This window comes from Cyprinodon tularosa, unplaced genomic scaffold, assembly GCF_016077235.1.
Source record: "Cyprinodon tularosa strain WSP-4 unplaced genomic scaffold, ASM1607723v1 ctg37, whole genome shotgun sequence".
Lineage (NCBI taxonomy): Eukaryota > Metazoa > Chordata > Actinopteri > Cyprinodontiformes > Cyprinodontidae > Cyprinodon > Cyprinodon tularosa.
Genome location: NW_024039085.1, coordinates 3,824,020 through 3,845,791, shown reverse-complemented (window position 1 = coordinate 3,845,791; position 21,772 = coordinate 3,824,020). Strand labels below are relative to the sequence as shown.

Below are 21,772 nucleotides of genomic sequence, written 5' to 3'. Positions count from 1 at the left end.
TGTCATACCCTTCTGAGATACACCACTGTTATGTTCTGCCAGTTTATACAGAAAAATAACATTGACCCCTTGACTGAAAAAAAAAGATTTTGCCTGAGATAAACCTGAGTTAAACAGGGTGACCATAATAAAAGAAAATACCATGGGATGAATGTATATCAGGCACAATGTGGAAAATATCATGACATCACTAATTTTCCAAATCTAGATATCCAAAAAGAGTAAGTAATTAGGTAATAAATTCAACTGTATAGTAGAGATTTAACTGTCGAAAGTCTAATTATTCCCAAAACCACTGAACTGGAGCATTGACGATAAAATCAAAAATGGAGTATCTATTTCTCAATGGGATAAGGACCTACCCTATTGGAGCCCTATAGTGCAATCAAGCCAGCCATGCTTGAGAATAATTACACACTCAGAGTATCTGAGATACAGACTAGCTAGACCTTCCTGTTTGTTCTGACATCAGCAGTTAAGAGTCTGACAAGCTGTCTCCTGTAATGCTCAGTGTTGTTTGTACCTCTTATTTAGTGGGTCACTAGACAAACACATGCACATTCCTGCACACACCCACAAATGCACAATGTCTGGGAATGGGTTTGGACACCTGAGGAAAAGACCATAACTCAAGGACTCAAGGGGCCTATAAGACACACTTGTACTACTCATCAATATAAACACATTCAAGTGCTACCTTGAACAACCCCTTGAGGTTTTTGTGCTAAGAAAAGACGGCTGTAAATTTTCTAACAAATCAATACTGTCAAAGCATGGGACTACTTAACATCTTTAAACATTCCCACCAAATTTACATACATGTTCATGCTAATTTGTTTTAGGAGGGATTCTTTGGAGTATACCTTTACTGTACTATATTGCTATAGCGCCTTAAAGAGGGGCCCATGCTTCTTTTACATCTTGTACCACTATAGGCACAACCTTTAAAGTAAAATACTGACATTAGATATGATGTTAAGAGGAAGAAAAAAAGTGCAATCATCGATTCTCCCTCGGCACCACCTGGGCAGGCACCCTCTTCCAGTAGCTTTTATTTAAGTTTTGAGTTTTTCGTTTTAAATCCTTTTTCTAAACATGTGTATTTGTTTCCACCGTGCCTTTTTAAATTATGGAGCTGACCATTTAACGAATAACTTTGTTTTTCTTTTCACTTTTAATGGCATTTTTGATCAGAACCACACATGCAACCATAACTGTTTTAACCAGAGAGCAGCTGTTACTGTAGCTCTCGGTATCACCGCTGTGCCGCCTCCCTCCAAATAATTTATGTGAGCTGGAAGGAAGAGAAGTGGGACCAATGGCAGTACCAGTTGTGACTAGAGGAGAAAATGCAGAGCTGTCATCCTTTCTATTATCACAGGAAATGATAGATCTTTTTTTTGGGATCAAGTGTATCAAGACAAGAATATTTGTTTATGCTGATGGATACACCGCTGACAGCACTAACTCTAGGCGCATACATAAACAGGGGGGAGTCGGGGGTTTAGATAACTCCTGGTTGTCAGAACCAAGAAGAGTCGCAGGAACATTTACCATATCTTTCTAATGTTTAGCATATATAACTAATTATATTTATCATAAATGAGCTAAAACAACAATGTTTTAATAAGATTTAATGCAAAAAAAGAACTACAGTGAAATGATTTCAACAAGAGACTTTCTTTGCTGCAGCACATCACTTACAGGTGGGCCTCTTGGTCCAGGCTCCCCAGGCTTTCCTCTCTTTCCCTGAGGACGACATTGTAGAGAAAAAGAAAAAAAATACAGTGTGAGCATAAGATGAGTGGATGTACGACAACAGGTGCAGCAAGACAGGGATGCTGCCAGCAAATAGGGCTAGACAGCAACTCCTGTCGCATTCTCTAATTCACTTTTAATTAAGAACAAGTAAACAGTTTAATTGGTGCACCCCGTGTGGCCCACTACTCTTTGTTCCCTTGTTTGGTTTACTGCCTCCTTCCCAGCTGTGGGATTCTCTCAATGTATCAATCAACCTGAGGAACAAACAGGACAAGCTAGACAGTGCTGCAGTGTATCACAAAGCAGGGTTTGCAAGACATCATTTACCTCAGTTTTTCGTTAACTTTAGAATCATGAAATTCAACAAAAATAATCATAAAAAAAATGCTAAAGAAATAATACATCTTATGCTGTCTAATGCTATCTGACATCTATTGCTATCTGAGGTCAAGCTGAGTGAGTTGTTACATCAATAGATTGCATGCATGTGAAAATAAGATAACCCTCTTTTTATCTGCACAGCCCTGCAGGATATTTGGATCACACTAGCAGGTTCCAGGAATTTTGATGGCAGGAAATTTGTAAAATCACATCCAACTAATACCAACCCACTGCAGAGTTGGATGGCAAAAGGATGATACAACACTTAGGCATTTACTGGGACTATAAGCCATTACCTCTTTCTAGTATGGGTTTCATCATCTGAAGGCAATGTGACATTGTGTTTCTCTCCTACTGTATGTGCGGGTGACGCAAAAACACTTCTTTCCTCTGCAGAGTTAGCTGCAGTGTGGATATGTGAAAAGCTAAGCTCTCTGGCTGCTGAAAGAAAAGTTGAGAATCACAAAGTGACGCCCCCGAATCTTTTCTCTGACACTCCATGTGCACACTTTGATTAACTGGGTCGAACCTGACGTGTATGACTGCCTGCAACAAAGGCAAGGGAATGAACTTCTCTTTAGCAAAGCTACTTCTTTTAATCATCTGTTTGCATGTGTGCACAGGCTCCTAGGCTGCATGTGTACTTTAGTGTCTGCAGTCCAGAGATACCAGGATAATGGGAAGGGGAGAAAGGAAGATGTAGTAATGTAAATATTAACCCTAATAACAACACAATAGAGCTCATGTGTGACTTCTCCAGGGAACTGTGTGCTTCCATCTGTTCTTGCTGTTTGATGTACCAACAAAGCCCTGCCCACTATCTTTTGATCAGTGGAGTTAATGCACCTCTAATGCCTCAGTTTGGAGGCTTTAATGTGAACATAAATGGGAGAAGAGCTGGCAAAAGTCAAATTTCCTTGATGCGTAGAAGCAGCATCTTTAAACCGTGTAATCTTTTTGCTTCATATGGCTGCTATTATAAAACACCTGAGTAGTCTCTTTGACGGCCCTGTTCAGTTTGTGGTGCAAAAAAGAGCTGTAAGAACAGGGGGTTAGTGCTCAGTCAATAGATGCTTTTGCATGTGGGTGTAACATGTGCATTCAAAACAGACTTTTTGTGTTGAAGGTCTTTTTTTTCACAAGATAGCATTATGGTGAAAGACTGATTTTTCTTTCTACTTTGGAGATAATTAAAAGGTAGACACTGAGTCACTGCTATGGTTTAGAAAAGGAAAAAGAAACTCACTCCCCACTGCTGCCCTTTCCTCCTCCTAACACAACAACAAAAGCAGATTACACAGATAAGTAATTTACCTGATGAATATTTCATGTGCTATTATTCCAAGCAGGTCATGAATTATGCAGTTTTCAGAATTATTTCCCAACACTTGCCCTTAAAATCCTTTTTAACACCAAAGTAAACGCAGATTTTATGTCAATTTATTCACGTTCAATGATAAGAACAAATAATGGCTCTGCACTTCTCATCAAGCGAACTGAGATCAACATGGCATGAGCTTTGCTTACATTGTTGGGAAATTTTTAATATATTTGGTTTTTAATGAGGAGTTTTGGATTTGTTCATCTGAGAAAACCTCTCCTCTAATATGCTCCCTTCAAAATCTTTAGGTGCATTAAAAAATATTTACAGAAAGATACTACACAAATTATTTTCTTGACTTTTATAGCAGTCAGACTGGTTAATTTGCTTGCCAATCAGGTAACCAAAGATAAGTTAATCTTAATGTACTGTAACAAAAAGGATAATTCACCACATTGTTACACAAAATATGACCTTGTGGATTTTTTGCTTGGAAATTATTGTTGAAACGCTGTTAATGCTGTTAATATATATATTTTTTTTTTTAGTCTTTAAACATTTTCATTAGATTGTTTCTCTGTTTTAGTCTCATATTTAGATAACTGTTTTCAGAATAATCTGTTAGGGTTAAAATGGGAAGCATTCAAATAAAGCAAAGCTACAAGAAAGGTTTTGATTGAGGCTGTCATTGCTATTCGCATACAATTGTCTGTAACCACCTGGAAATCTTTATACTTTCACATTATTTGCTTATTTATGGTTTGGTTATGTATTACTGGCTTACTTAGATGTTAGATAACTCTTTTATATTAAATTAAATTTGATTCTATTATAAGCTAAAAACAGAATTCCCTTCCAAAAAAAAAAGAGCATCTTAGCAGCATCTAGTACAGGTATGAAAAGCTGCCATTCACACCTCCCACCATCATAATCACAAAGCTTTATATGCATATATATACTCCCACAGTGATGGATGGGTGTTTTGTGCTTCTAGATCATCGCATGGTTTGGCTCATATACTAAACGGGACAGGTCTCAACTACCAAGAATAATTAGGTCTGGAGAGAAGATCATTGGGTTGACCTTCTATGCATCAAGGACTTGTACAGGTCTAACGTCAGAAAAAGGGCAGCTAACACCTCTGCAGACCCCACCCATTCTGCACTCTTACTGTAAGGGGTTTTACCTTCCGGTTACGCTATGGTATGCTATTCATCCAAAACATACACCACACATAGGATCAGCTTGCACCAAGGCAATGTCTCCCTTGATATATATATATATATATATATATATATATATATATATATATATATATATATATATATATATATATATATATATATATATATATATATATATATATATATATATATATATATATATATATATATATATATGTAAACGTACCGGTATACATGTACAACAATATATATATATATTATATATATATATATATTATTGTACATGTATACCGGTACGTTTACGGAAAAAAATGCTTATTATTAAAAATGCTTATTATCTTATTATAGAGCAAGGTAGATGTAGTGTAGTTTGACTGCCTGTGTACAAATTTTAAATCGTCCAAGTCAAGGCCACCACAAAACAGGCCTAAAATGGAGGCTTCCCAGAATTTCGCTTAGTTTGATCATACTATGCTTATTAATGTATTGACTAGCTTGACTTAGCTTTTACCTACTTAGCAACTAACACACTATATCAATGTATGTTTCTTCTCATCTGCTTACTAATTATATCCTTACATATGTTTTTCTTTATTTACTTCTTCTTTAACTGCTTACTTATTATATTTATGATTATTACTTGCTTAGATCTAGAATTAACTATCATTTATTTGACTTATGAACAACCTACTTGTATGCAAAATCATTTCTTACATATTACTAATTTATCACCGACTCATATATTGGCTTGCATTATTTACTTGCTTACTAATTTTTTTTGAAAACTAAAACTTCCGTAAAAAAGGCAAAATCCTGAGATGCACTTAAACCCAAATGCAGTCACTAGGCAACAAGGATGAAAAGGAAATTAAAAACAAAGATTTGAACCCTGTAACAAAAGTAAGACATAAAAATGTGAGATAATGTGGTAGCTGTGACAGAAAGAATCTTGCTACAATAAAACTAATTAGAAGAAAACTTTGATCCTCCAATATTTGTAAAATCTAAGAACAATTATTTATATGGCTGCAGTAAAGTTAGTAAAAATGTAAAGCATGCTTTAGCTTACCACGAAATAAAAGTTGGTGCCTAGGAATCCGTTTTGGTGGCTTACACAACTTTAACTTTATTTCATTATGTTCTGATTATTCAGGTCCCATTTTCCCCTATTGTGAATGCAATTGGTTTTTAAATTCCAATTTCCATCCTCTCTGTGTCAGCCGCTTTTCTTGTACCTTACCTTTCTTTCCTTGTTTTTCTGTCACTTAGCCTTTTTCTTTCTTTGTTCAACCTCCAGTGTCTGTTGAATCACCCTGACAATCTCTGTTGCCATGCAACGCTCAGTGTCCTATAAATTTGACAACATCCTAGAGCTTGATTATTATTTGAGCGCTGCAGTGTGAAGCCCTCCTTCAGGTCACTGCAGTAGATTAGATGGAGGTTTAGATGGTGAATAGCAAGGAAGGACATGATTGCTGGAGAGATGGGAAAAACTAAAGGACATTCAGAGAAGTCAGAGTTTCAGATGAACCATCGTTCTGCGTAAATCAAAGTTGAATCAAAGGATGAATCATGTATTCCCATTAAGTACTTATCTGTTCCTCTATAAAAACTGGCAAAGCAATGTGAAAATATAGATTACAGGAATCAATGCGACTACAGTACAAGCTAAAGCTAAAATTGGCACACATCTGAGCTGAAAGTAAAGAGGTCTCATGCAGACTGACAGAGTTTGAACTTCCAACATGATCCAAGCAGAACCGAGTCTTTGGCTCCAGCTTATTGATGAATTGAAAAAGCATAAAGGAATCAACATCCAAGGGCTTCTGCTCAGTCCTGCAACACAAACCTCAATCTGAGTGCAAAGTCAACAGTAACAGTGAGTGACACGCAGCAGAGGCACTCCTTTATGATGACTTCCTAATCTTTATCCCAAATGTCAACATGTTCCTAAAGGCGCTGCATATCGCCTTAAGGAACAACAGATGCACCACAACTTTCCATTTGATCAACCTTATAACCAAACTTATCAAATGGGGTCAACAGAAAAACTCAGGCAGCAACAGGAAATGATCAACACAGAACCACATTTAAATATAAGACTTACCAATACGAGGAGAACTAGATGATTATTTTAAACTTGTGTGTTACCTTAAAAGGTACATGTTAGTAACTATTGCAATGCTTTTGTCTATGTGACTGACTTAAACAATGCTTAGCAGAACTCTTAGTGTTCTGGGAGACATGCCCTTTTCTTGACTGAAAAAACTTGTATGCCACCCTACTTTTTGTGAGCGAACTGAGTCCTGCCTGCCTTAGGGACATGTTTAAAAGCCACCTGAGCTTTTTTGTACAACTTTTTTTTTATTTTCTAACTGTTTACATCTTATGTGGCAGCTGTGTTTATTTATATAATATGAAGTATAAAGTTACAGCTCAAGTGATAAACTCTTCACAAAACAGAAAGAAATATAGTTTATTATAATTTAGCAGACCTAAACATTTTTCCTTCCTTGTGTTACAAAAGATTTTGATTCAAATATAGATATAAAGGATGTAGAAATGTGAATTTATTTTCTAGCACTCACAAATTTAGGGAATAACTGCCACTGCACAGCCTGTAATTTGTTTATTTCCTTTTTAAAATGTTTGCCTGCTCCAATATTGCAAGGGGCTGAAAAATCGAAAGAATATATTTTTGACGCTTTTAATCCTCTTGGGCTTTTTATCAAAGCTACCATTTGATGCGAAAACTTGGGACCATATGCTCCAATCTTAAATCTGTTCTAACCATTCAGGACTGAAATTAAAGTAGAATAGTTTCAAGTTAAACAAAGGCAAAAAAGTTATTTAAATTTCATGTAACAGCAGCATTGGTCTTAAAAGTAAAGTCATATAACGGTTTTTCCTGCAAGAGTTTTTTTGCTAAAACAGGCCTGGGATTGTAGTTTTTAATAAAGTTGTACAAAAGTTGTTTTTTCACTGCCAAAGACCTAGGTGGTGGCTCATCATTGTGTGACTGGAAGATATATGTTCCTTCAAACACATGTTAACCTTCTGCAAAGGATCACAATGCAGACAACTAACTATAATAAAACACAATATTTATATCCATATATCTGTAAACAGATGTAATATTATATTCTTTGATAAATAAAAGTATTTTAACACCAATCCCAGTTAGCTTTTCTTTTTTGCTACACAGTTATGGAAAACAAAAATATTAGACCACCACTGTTTTCGAAAACAATGGTTATGTATAATATTCATGTGTGTTTTTGAATGGCTGAATGCCTGATTGTGGTGCTAAGCGCTTTGGAGTCCTCAGACTTGATAAAGTACAGGCCATTTATCATTCACCATGCAATCATGTACTTGATCCTGGGAGTGTAATGTGACTAAAACAGACAGAATATAAAACATGGACTGCCTTAAAAGCTTTGTTTGTTATCTATCGATGCACATGAAGACCTTATGTGATTTCGGTTATTATCAAGAAAACATGGAAGAAAACAAAGTCTTCAAATAAACTTTAATAAGATAATTTTGTTATCATTATATTTGTCTAAACAAATTTACCTTTAGTTGTATCAAACATTCAAATGAATAAGAAACAGAAGAAAACAAGTGTTGCTTTTTTTATGACTGTAAACCCACAGCGGTTAAACAAACAGCTCTAAGTGCAGGATTTTTTATTTTTTTTTACAATCTGTGTCAAAAAAGGTCATGGTAGTTGTTGAGAACTGAAATTAAGCCAAAATGGAAGTAGAGGTCAAACAGAAATAAACATAAACATGTTTGATAATAAAGAAGGAAAAAAATGTGAAAAAAAAACTAAACTGAAGATAAAAAACCAAAATAAAAATATGCAGTTGGAAAAGTAGAGACAGTAAGCCAGTGTGAGTGGGATGCAATCAGACGTTTTAGTTATATTGGAGAACAATATTGTTGCCGCTTTCCTGTCAAACTAGGCATATGATGAAAATGGCAGAAGCAATATTTAAGAGATATCCCACTGCGGTAGCAGAGAGCCACCATTTTTACAATCAATGCTGAAAGTCTTGACTAAAAATTTGCTAAAATTGTCCGAAGTGTGTACTTAATTTTTTTCATAATTTTATTTTAATTATAAGGCAATTCATTTCATACTCCATATTCATTTTTTTTGTTTCGAACACAGAACTAGCTTATCTAATCCTAATATTTTTGCCATTAAGATTCTGAAACATACAAAAAAAATTACACAGGATGTTTTGGACATTTCTTCTCTTTCTTCGAATGTGCAGACTGAGAGAAATATAAAAAACTAAACTCTAAGTCAGGGGATTTAAAACTTCATTTAATACCTGTGGTTTTCTCCTCCCCTGAGAGAGAAAACCTCAATATACTGTAGGTGGATGAGAACTCTCAACTTAGATCTTCTGCTGTATTCCAGCACTTATTGTAAAAAACACAGCATCCCACAGCTGCACTACAGTATCCTTGCAAGATTTTCAATATTTTGCCTCTTCTTTGTCTCCATAAGACCCTCATCAGTGGAAAAACAAAAAACATTAATCAATTAGCAGCGATTTAAACACAAGCAACACTGGTGTCTGTTTAGCACTATTAGAATAATTTATCCTTAAACATTCATATACTGTAATTACACTCCAACCATAACAGCTTAAACAACCCTGTATGAAATATTTTGCTAACACAGTCTTGGTATAAACATAAACCTGTCTAGCACTGTGTTAAATATTAAGTGGAGAATTTTTGCGAATTCATACAAGCTTGCTTTCCAAAAGAAGGTTTGAAATTTTCCTGCAGTGGGTAGCACTGCTGCCTTGCAGCAAGAAGGTTCTGGGTTCAATTCCCGGCCCGGGGTCTTTCTGCATGGAGTTTGCATGTTCTCCCTGAGCATGCGTGGGTTCTCTCCGGGTACTCCAGCTTCCTCCCACAGTCCAAAAACATGACTGTTAGGTTAATTGGCTTCTCTAAATTGTCCTTAGCTTTGAGTGCGTGCGTGAATGGTTGTTTGTCCTGTTTGTCTCTGTGTTGCCCTGCGATGGACTGGCGACCTGTCCTGGGTGTACCCCGCCTCTCGCCCGTAGAAAGCTGGGGTTGCGAGGGGTGCTGGAGGCACCAGCACCCCTCGCAACCCCACTTTGGATTAAGTGTGTAAAGAAAATGCATGGATGGATATATATATATATATATATATATATATATATATATATATATATATATATATATATATATATATATATATATATATATATATATATATATATATATATATATATATATATATATATATATATATATATATATATATATAGATATATATAGATAGATATATAGATATATATAGATTTTTTTTTATGATTATTATTATTTTTTTACTTATTTTGCCGGTGTTTGACTGAAATTACCCCAGTAAAAAAAAAAAAAAATGCTTTCATTGTATAAATACTAATTAAACTGGGCATTAGTGACAAAACATTAGTAATCATCTAAAGGAAGGTACAACTACCCTGCCTGCTTGTGCAGCACAGTATAGTGTGTAATGTTAAAATCAGGACTAAAGCCAATTTTGTAGTCTAATTCGATATCCATGCTTCTAGGGTAAAAACAAATCATACTACTGAAATTGCACAACGGACACTACACAGACCACGGGTGCACCTGTTATTAGAGATCCAATTAGAGGCACATAGTGCAAATTTCCAACTCCTGACTGCACTCTCCGAAAGCCATCTTAGGACACTGCACAATCTTAGAAAAAGCCTAGGCACTGGAGCTTGCAGAGATCCCTCACACTTGGTTAAAGCTGCAATAAAATAGGATTTGTTCCAGTTGTTTACTGAGGGTTAAGAGGAGCGGCCGGGGCAGGAAGAGAACGGCAAAGCCGACAGCTGCCTGGCAGGGACTCAAATGCAGCTTAGCATTTTTCACCATTCTGACTGGCACACAATGCGCTCTTTAACTCCCAGCCATCTAAATATTCAGGGAAGTATAAAGAGATGCCTGACACTGCAGCCGACTTAAGACACAGCTCAGCTGGCCAAGATTGCACCTATAGTCCCTTGGCTGAAGCTTTCCATGAAGGCTCTCTCTAACAGAGACTCAATCACAGACACAGTAGAACAAAAATGCTATTAGCAGAAGGGCCACTAGATGGCAAACTGGTTTCATCACAAATTTTGGCATGGGAGGGTATGCAGCCAGCAACGAGCCTGTAAGCTCTCTTTGAGAGAGGATGGATGTCCTCGATGCATGAATGTGTGATGTGTGTTGGGTAACATCCCTAATTAGGCAGTCTGGCAATTAGACATTGAATACTGTAAAGGGGATTTTTTGAGGGCCTACAAAGATGAGAAGAAGGAAACAAAAACAAGACAAGGAGCTGTATGACAGTGAGAAAATAATTCCCATTCAGCCTTACATGTCTTTTCAGCTGTCACACAATAGAAGGGGACAGAGGTGACAGAACAAGGGTAAACAACTACAGCATTGGTGGTTCAAATAAAAATTAAAGAGCATTTTCAACAAACCCTCCTGCTACTAACCAGTATCCTGTGTGAAAACACTAAAGCTTAAGGCAAACACAGGAAGCACAGACAGTAGATGTCTATGGAAATCGAACCGTAGAGTTCCTAAGGGAGCCTGGATACATCTCTTTACAACAGCCACGTTTCTACCACATCCTCAACCATGAGTTTTAAGAGCTCATTGACTTTAACGTCTCCTAAGGAGTGGAAAGAAGCCTGCTTTACTGTATGAATTTGCATCTTTATGTGGCGAGGAAGAGATGATAAATCTATATTTAACTATGAGCTCTATGCCCCCCCCCCCAACAGTTTAATGTCTGAACAGTGTTTCAGTGCAAGCTGGTGACTATAGCATCGTTTCCTTACTGGGTCAGCGATGCTTTTTCAATGTTCACATTCCCCGCCGGATGCTGTTATTATTCTTGGCTGTTTCACAGTTTTACAGTCTCATTTGGACTTTTGGCTACACCATTCATGTTCACCAGATTGCTTGCATCCTGTGTTTACAGATACTATGTGTTTTATGACCACAACATCTAACGACTGCGGAGAAAATGCACTTTGAATAAACCCTGATTCATTTTACAAGCCAAATATTTAAGGTCAGGGATCCACAGGGCGCTCTGTATATGTTCTGAGGTTCACAGCAAGTCCTACGCTTCAAATCACCAAGCAAAACAGATTACAAAAAGGTCCCAGACAGCACCATGTCTATGATATCAGGCCACTGCCAATGCATTGCTTCCTTACATTCCATTAAAGTGGACACAGATGGATGTATTTAAATTGGTTGCAGGCAGGGTGACAGTGTGAAAAATCCGAATATGGATGGCAGGCTGTAACGGGGCTGTAAGTGATGCAGCCTCCCACTACCACGCCTCTGTGCTCTGCAGCATTCAGGGCTACATCTCCTCCACATTCAGCTTCCATTCCCCTTGCAATATTCGGCTTTTCAATGTCTTCCTCTCTACCCTTGACCGACTTGGGGGAAAACTACTGACACAAACAGAGATTACTTGATGGTGGCTCCAATCAAAGCATCTCGAATCAAAAAATGTCTGTTTGAAGGTATTCCCTTTTTAAAATCAGGCATTCTCTTTAAAGTGACTGGTAGTATTGCTTTAGCTTTCCCAAAAGCCTGTAGCCATTGGGGTTCTGCTGTCTAGATAACAAAAAATGCTTTATTACTTTATACTTTTTGACAAATTTCACTAATTTGATTTTGCTTAACAGACCATGTTTGACAAAATGCCTTTACAATAAATTCGACGTTTGGGGCATTAAAGCAATGGTGAAAACATTTGGAAAAAGTAAAAGAAGCTGTGAGCTCCCAAAAACCTACAGTTAACTTGCTTTATCTTTTCTGTATGTTGTTAATATTATTGGCTTTTTGAACCTTTATAAGGCTTGATTATATTAATTTACTGATATCTATTTGTTTGCATACATGTTATAATGATTGTTTGATTAGTATTGTGCCTAAAAAGCAGGAGGTGAAGATAAACATGGGATTGGATGTGGATTGTGGGTCATAGGACTGAACTGGTAAAACTCTGTGTTTTAAGACAGTAGGTGAAATCATCCCTTTTTAGGACCTTCAAAAAGGAGGAGCATCCTGGAGTCTCCATATAAAAATCCATTCTCTTAGGAATCAAACCCACTTTATCCCCTGACCTAAGACTACACAGGAGAGGTCTCTCACAGAAAGTCCCATTTGCTTACATGGCATGACACTGTTTAAAATTTGATCCAAAATTAGGTATGGTCTGCTTCCGATGCAACCAATGAACACGGCAGTAGGCAGAGAAACAAGCTCTCTACATCGCTCTTTCTCTGAGTTTTTCAAGAATAACTGGAACCAGAGAGGCAGGAGAGATTTTAAGTGACTCCGGCTACTCTTTCCTTGATGGTCCCTGAGGTAAGGACAGCACAGGAGAAGCCTACCGCTGATGGAGACAACACTAAAATGCTAAAGTGGTACTATACAGTTATTTAAAATGAGTTTCCTTCAATCTTCTAGATTTATTTTATTCATCCTATTTGCTGCAATATTGTCAGTACACACTACCAGCATTTCTGTAAACTTTAATGGTAGTTTCATGTTGACTAATGGTCCTTTTGTGAAGTTTTGAAGCCAAGAAATCCAACAAATTGTTAGCAACTGATTAACCTGGAAATTCTTTCAGAGACAACCACCTGACTGTTGACTGTATGGATCCCCTGGCATTGATAAGGTGTTAAGATTTCTTAACTCTGCTCTGTTATTAACTCAGTGATACAGTAATCATGACATTAAAATCAATTATGTAAGGCAAAACATTCATTGAAATATTATTTTCCAAAACAATATTTAATCTACCTCTGTTAAAGATTTTTAAATTTTGTTTTGGTCCATTTTAACTTATGAATCACTAAATATTTCTAATATGGAGCTGAATAGATTTTATAAATAAATTGTTTTATTTCGAATAAAAGTATTTGTGAATTTGTTCTGTACCGTATTCATGTTTATTCAGTTTAAATTTCATGTGACACAAACCTGAATTATTAAATTAAGCATGTAATTCTGAAGTTACTCAGACAGTATCTACTTATTCCTAAGTTTCATACTCTACTTCTAGATTGAGGGAATGTACATTCCCAGACTGATTTTTTTCCAGATCACTTCCAGTGTGTGGAAATATATATATATTTTTATATATGTTTTGTTTACCTGATCTTGTTTGTTACATATTTCTTAAGCATGGCTTGTCTGAAACCAATGTTTAAATACAATGAGGAAATTCAAGACATATATTTGAGTATCTGGACCTTGTTAAAGATCAACCCCAATGTGACATGCATCCAAAGATTACTTGCTGTGCTTCTCCATTCAGGTAAAATTATAGGTAAGGCTTTATATGTGTGGAAGAGAACTGTGCACAGGCCAGCGATAGCAGGTCTATGTAATACTCAGAGGGGGTGTTGACCTATATTACCCCTTGTTGAGCATCAGTTTGTCCCACCTAAACCAACACAAGAATCACACACACAAACATAAACACACAGACATAGTAGGAGTCAAAGAACAAGGTGCAATCAAAGTGGCCCTATTAAAGTATTGCTTCCTTTATTCATTCCTGTAATTAATTGGCCAATTAATGCATGTTTATTCTGGACACTCACAGATGTAGGAAAATTGTGCCTCAATGGGAGGGACGAGAGTCAGACAGATAAATCAAAGCTTTGTGCATCTGTCCTTGGATGTGCCAAACGCTTTCCCCTGTAACCCTCCGCTCTCCCAACAGGACTTGAATGAGAGACCTTTTCATAGCCAATCAGGTCAAATCTTTGTTTCATCCTCCCTCCCAATGCACTTGACATTGACAAGATTAATTGCCTTGTGCTCTGGGCAAACGTGTTACCTCCTCGTGTAATACAGGTGTCAAAAGCATGCCTCTCTGATTTCCCTCAATGTGAACGTGTGCAGAAAGGGGAAGGATAACCTACTCTACTTTGTTCCGGAAAGGGTTAATGAGTCCTCTGCCTGCGTGTAAAATCGCAAAGGGTGTAAAATCCTGCCATAAAGTCTCAGCTGTGAGCCCTGCTGACCTGTAAATTCTTCTCTCTGTGTTTCTCTGTCATTGAGCTTCAGCAGGTCAGGCCAAAACTGTAACTAAAAATCTACATCATGCAGCTGCCTTTAAACCAGGCTTTAAAAAGAGATTGTATGGGCTGTTATTGTTCACAGGTATTTTCATAAAAATAATAGCAAGCTATGCTAAATCTAACATGGACACAATCATTTGAGAAAGGTTTTGCCCTCTTTAAAAATATATTCTATTTAAACTTTTTTCGTCAATACTAAAACATTTCAGAGAGCCATAATAAATTAAATATGTGACAGAAAACGTCAAAATTATTTTTTTCAATGTTCAGTATCTCTGTCCACACCCAGGCTGGGTTACTGTCCGATCTGCAAGATTAAGAAATCCCCTAAAGATGATCTACCTGACAACATGAGGTATGCAAACGGATCACAATATTCATATCTCTACATGAATATTGGTAGAGATTACATATCTCTACCAAAACAAATTCAAGAACAGTCTAGAAATCCATCAGGAAGCAATATCTATAGTTTTGGGTCTCAAGCAAATAGAAATGAGGGCTATTATCCCAAATTGGATAAAACATGTAACAATGATTCTTATAGTGAATATTCCAAAAAAAAAGTTAAACACAAACCACTGGAGTTTGTTTTCTTACAACATAGGTATATATCTCAAAAATGTGTGTCAAACCCCCCCCCCCCAAAAAAAACCCATAAAACAATAAAACTGTGACTGTAAGTGACTTATCTCAGTAAAGTTAGTTTTATGGTTTAAGAATAGTAAAATCCTGGGGAGAAAAATACCATCCATGTGAGTTACAAGGTTTAAACTTCATACAAATGTCTGTCTTGTGTTGGGTGAAAAAAAATAATCTAAACAAAAAAGAATAAATCTGATAATCGCACAATCGTTTTCCAAAATATTCTGTGGACTGAGAAGACAAAGTGTTACTTTTTAATGTGATCTTCCATTCTAGGGTTTTTGATTCTGTTTAGTTTTCACTTTGGGTTTTCAGTTAGGCTCGGATTAATTTTATTCTCTTTTTACTGTTAAGAGTTATATATTTTTTAGTTTTTAGTTATCTTCTATACAGCATTCCTCAGCCTTTGTTCTAGTTTAATTTGTGTCATTCATTATTTAAAGTTATCCTTAGGTTATATTTCCCAGTTACTCTCCATTGCCCTAGAGTCACCTTCCTTCCCATTGGCTTTCTTCTAGTTCTTTCTCTGCACACCTGTTCCCACTCAGATCATTAGTCCAATCTTTGTCCTGCTAATCTCCTCCTCAGTGTATATATACCCTTCCTCTGCAGTTTGTCTTTGCTGGATCGTTGTCATTTTGTCATGTCTTCATCAGTTCCTGTCACTCACCTTCTGTTAACTCTGTTCTGGTTCCCATGTTCCTTGGATGTTTTATTTTAGACTTATATTTTGGCTGCAATAAATCTGCAAGAACTTATATCTACCTCAGCCTCTGCATTTTGGGTCCAGCAACAAACTTCTCCATTTACTGACACCTTTTGCAATGTACTGAATGTTTTCTGTTACACCTGATGCAAAACTAACACAATGTTTCACAAAAACATATCAAGAGCCAAATATGTAGTGTAGTTGTCTTGGGCTGCTTCAGGGGCAAATAAAGCTTGAAGTATTTGATGAAACCATGAATTCTGCTCTTTTCCAGAAAACCTTGAACTAGAAATCTTAGCCATAAGACTAGTATTTAAAGCTCAAGTGGATTTAGGATTGGCAGCAAGACAGTGTGTAAGACAGCAGTCCAGCAAGCTCACCTCTTAATGGTTATAGAAAACTAAATGATTTTGGAGTAGTCAAGTCAAATTTCAAACTCAAACTAATTACAGTAGAAATCTTTGTGATTACCTCAGAAAGGCTACTCACTTAAAAAAAATCTGCTATAATGTGAGGGTTCCTCCTCACTATTATGAAAAGCTTGTTTAATAGCAGGTGCTACACTAATAGATTTAAAAACTACAAACCACTCAGACTTAGGTGATGAATAATCAACCTATTCTAATCATTAGTATACAACGGTTTAGATACGATCCCAAATTGTTACAATAATAAATTGAAATTCAAAATACATAATAGTTTTTACTGTACATGTGAATCATAGTTTAACTTATCACGTTGACTAAGTCCAAATGGAGAGAAATGCACATCATTATTACACAGCATGCTTAATTGGACAAGCAGAAAAAAACTAAATCTGGCTCCAATCAAGGTGCTGTTATTTCAGGCATTTACTGTATCACCAAAATCAGCAGGAGCCTCCCATAGTGAACCTCTGGCAGGAAGGCAGGTTTTCTCACCAGGGACTCGTTACTTAATAATCTTGCATTGCAGGTGCGCTGATAGAGGTCAACAGCCTGCAACAGCGACGGTTCATATCTGCCTCCACCTACAGAGCAAGACACCGCTGCCAAATGTTTCAATGCTCCCAGGCTGCAGCCATTACCTCCAGCCTATCCCTGCCATGGCCTGTCCTCATCTCCACAGATGCGTAGATCATCAAAATTAATCTCAGTCAAGTGCATTAGACATGATATGAATGTCATCCATACTGGGCTGCCTCAATTATCTCAAAGCATTTGCTCTGTCCAACAGAAGAGAGGCATCTACATTCCAGTTAGATGCATGTGGTTTGCAGAGAGCAGCATACTTCTTCAAATTAAGTTAAATGACAAAAGCTATTAACTGTACAATAAGGATATGTAGTATTGAGTTTAGAGAAGATGAATGTTATTGTATCAAATCTGACACTAATGGTTTGACCACGGGGGAACCAGATATAAGGCCATCTCAGAAAGAACTAGTATGATAATGGTGCCAAGTTAAGCTTTCATTTTCTTTTCTTTGACACAAAATAAAGGAAAATAAATAAGTTTATATAGCTGCTTTAGGGTCAACACTTGATCTTATTTGTATCTATAATGGCAAAATACCTTTAAAATGTCTCAGTCAAAGGTTGAAGGCAGACAAAACAGACAGAAAAAAATCTTTGGATAAGATTCATAGGCAGCTCTCTCTCAGCTTCCTTTATGCCCTGAAGTTCAGGGCATAAATAAGAAATATACATCTAAAATTCCCCCAAAAGATCTCTCTTCCATTATGAATTAGACCAGTCTGGTTATTAAGTAAGCATGAAACTTTGACACACACTATCAGGTTCACTTTAAAGCAACGCCGTGTAACTTTTGACTCAGAATTAGCTTAATTTGAGATATATTAAATGATTTCTAGGATTTCGCGTGGGCTGCTCTTATAAAACCCTCACCAATGTAACTTGAGAAGGTTGGGTTTGACTCTGAATCAGTCATGTGACCCAGTGCACAGCTTTACAGCAGCCTGAGCTTCTATTATACACAAGACCTAACTAAACTAAAAGTTGTTGTTAAGCAACAAATTAGATATGACACTTGCATACTTTTGGTTCTTTAATGTTACATTTAAAGGAACTAGGGGCAGGAACTTTGAAAGATTACACAGGCACGTCCAGTTATTATTCATGATAATGGGTGATAAACCTAAACTAACCAGCTGACCCATGTATCTCTTCACTGCATTGAATAGGCTGTGTGCTCCATAATACGCTGCAATTCGGGGGCTGAAGTCCCCACAAAGTCCTTGGATGTGTTGTTAATTGACTATGAATTTGCGGCAGTTTTGATACGGGCAGTTTTGATATAATTAATTGTTTGACATGGTCCTTGTTGCTGTCACAAACTATGCACGGTGGTCGTGTAGTAATCCGTCACTTAGTAAACAGCATTACAGCTTCACCTGTACAGTGTTGTGAATATGGCCTGTCCGAGTTTCTGCACCTTCCAAGTTGGCTCGGCTAGGGGCAACAATTTTCCACAGCTACATTTGTGTCAGTTGTGAGTCTTATCTCCTCATTAACTTATTTCCTCAGTCGTTACTCTGAGGCTACGTTCACAAAGCAGCTTGAAGTGACTGAATTTCGTTTTTTTTGCACATATGCGACCTGTATCTGATCTTTTCATGACAAAAAGAAGAACACAGATCAGATTTTTTCCAATGAGACCCAGTCCACTTGGCTGGTCAGGTCAGTCCATCTGTGCACCATTAATACTCAACAAAGTTTGTTTTGGTTTTATTTGCAAAAGTAAATGAAATAAAAGATCCATTTAGAAAACAAATGCATGAAAAATGGCATTAAATAAAATTTATTAAAGATATAATGGAGGATTTTCGTGAATTTTTGAAAAGACCGCCCTCTCCACAAAATGCACATGCACAAATGTGTGTGAGAACATACACAAGTCCATGTCTTCTTGTGCATGCTCTGTTTAAGATTAGCAATTTTCCACTATGTCAGACTCACCACCGGTAAGTGAAAATGGGGATAAGCACATAGGGTGGCCTTACATAAACATTTCACCAGAATGATGGACAATTAAGAGGACCACATATTCAAATAATCCACCCAGAAAAAGAACATCCTTCACTATACCTTTAATATTGCTTATTTAGAAAAAGTGTCATCTCCTATTCTCCTTCATTTCAAAATTTTACAGCTGTGCACACTATATCTGACCATTTCTATAAAACAGACACTTTATAGTATTTAGCATTTATATTGTAAAAACAATGTACAGTATAGTATTTATTTGTGAGTTTTCTTAACTCTGTTACTTATTCTGTTATTTTTATACACTTTCTAAGGTCTACATTGTGTGATCACTCCTGCTATAACCTTTTGCTGCTGTAACACCACAATCTCCCTATTAAAGCGATTTTTTATTCTATTCAATTCTATTCTTTTCACTAAACATTCATATTCACCAAATTTTTAAATTTTCATTTGTTTAAATAACTAATTAAAATTGAGCGCGACCCATTTTATAGAATAATGACACACTGTAAAGTTTTTAAACCTTCATTTCTTCATATTTTGATGAGTTTCCATTTAAGCCTATTAAAAACACAAAAGCTTAGGTTACAGTATTATATCATGTTTCTTAACAAACATAGTTTAGACAGAAATGTATATCCTAATCTATTCACAATTGTATAAGAACATAATTATAATCTGAAGAGTTTATTTTCTACAATTGCTTTTAGTCCTTGAAATGGGTAAATTATCATATATGAAAGTATTTTCCTAAAACATTATCACAACATTTAACTACAGGAAAAGTATTATATTCATACAAAAGTAACATAACACTGCCCTATCTTCCAGAATCCTTGAAGAATCATTAAAGATCTTCTATGATGAAGCAGAATTCATCTCATATGTTTTTTTATTACCAGCTTTACAAAGAGAATTGTGTCACGACTAATTAATAATTTCTTGTGTAATAAAAACATAAAGGGCCTGATCTTTACAAGCTTTGCATGTCTTAAAACATTTAAAAACATGTTTTTTTGCACCAAGCGAATCTTCAAAGAACGTGCAAAATGATTTGCGTATGCGTATTTATCTCTTCCTTGTGTGTGCCTTCATCAGCATGCAGATCATATTCTTACCACGTCCAAAGCGAATTTCCAAAGCGAAATCTGAAATTCAATTGCTGCCTCAGTTTTTCCTTCTCTTTTAGTACTTCTGAAAGTCAGGTGGAAACTCGCAAGCAAACATTTCTAAAGTCATTGCGGCCACCAAGGAGGCTAGAGGATGAAGAGTGATTTCGTGTGCATGTAAAAATTGTTGGACTAACAATAACAACAATAGTCGACTAATATTGATAAAGAAAAATAATATATGCAGGTGGGTGCAAAGTACTGAAGCGAAAACGAAAAAAAATTAATGACTGAATATGAGTTTTCTGGCATTTTTATAAAGGAATCAATTAATACAATGGTTTTGTTGTTATTCCATTTATTATCTTTTTTTCATCATTTTATGTTTTACTTTTGTTTGCAGCACTTCAAGTTAGGTCTATAAATTTTACTTTGTATAATAATTGTCATTTTTTAAATGTTTTTTATAACTATTACCTCCAACTATATGGCTTTTAAACCTAATCTGTCTTTTACGACCACTTTTAAGATCACTCTTAACTGCCTGTAGAACAGAATTTAATGTGGCGGAACCTAATCAGTTTCAGGTCTAAATATTTGCGCAGTAATCTTTGCAGATCACCCGCATCACGTCCACTTATTGCACGTGCTAAAAAAATTGCAGCTCCAATTTAGTGCTTCTTATTCTGAAGCTTTAAAGGTCAGGCCCAAAGTTTCAGTTGATTACTTCAAATAAACTCGCTGATTTTCAAATCATTCTAATTTGTTGTTAAAATCCTTATCAGAAAAACAAAGCCAGATGCCATTTAAAGTTTAAACTCTTACTTTTAATCTTTTTACAGTTAAATATGAAAATAATTATATCTGAATCTTTTTTTTGGAAGAAGAATAAAAGATTCATTTGTATATATAGAGATCAAATAAATGTTGGTCTGCATAACTTCACCACAATAATAACCACTATTGCAACAAAAGGGCTTCAAACTAAAATCCTCATTTGTGTTGAATATGCATCAATAGGCATTAGAGATATACACCACCGTGGCTGTTTGGTGTGAGTTAATAAAGACAATATTCTAAAGGGGTTAGGATTCATTTTATAATGCTAATGTATTATTTATGTTGCCTATTTCTAAGCTGGAGTCACATTTTATTGATAATGTTTGCACTAAATCAGGGAGATTGATTTTTTATTATATATTTTTTGCATTTGAACAGAAAACTAAACTCTGCCAGACTCTGAGCCTGGAACAAACCAACGGGCATAGCTAGAAGTAGACCCTGCAATGAAATTCTGCTTAGAACCCAATATAACCTTCAACTGGCTCTGACATGAAGCTGTTAGATTCACATTTATTTGTCTCTCTGGGAATTTGTTTGTAATCATTGCCACCATATATCTGTGAAAAAGCATTACATAAAAAATGCTTTTCACAGTTAATCACACATAATTTCCCAGGGAACAATAGAAGTAAAAGCACACTGACTTGGA

The 21,772-nt window shown here is 36.1% G+C and overlaps 1 protein-coding gene across 1 annotated transcript in view; it reads right to left on the bottom strand.

Moving 5' to 3' along the window:
- Positions 1–21,772, bottom strand: part of LOC119790728 (collagen alpha-1(XIX) chain) — a 178,731-nt gene that overhangs the window by 86,861 nt on the left and 70,098 nt on the right. Inside the window, exon 15 of the mRNA XM_038296417.1 lies at positions 1,705–1,749. Coding sequence (XP_038152345.1) covers positions 1,705–1,749 — 45 coding nt within the window. The remainder of the gene's footprint in view (positions 1–1,704; positions 1,750–21,772) is intronic.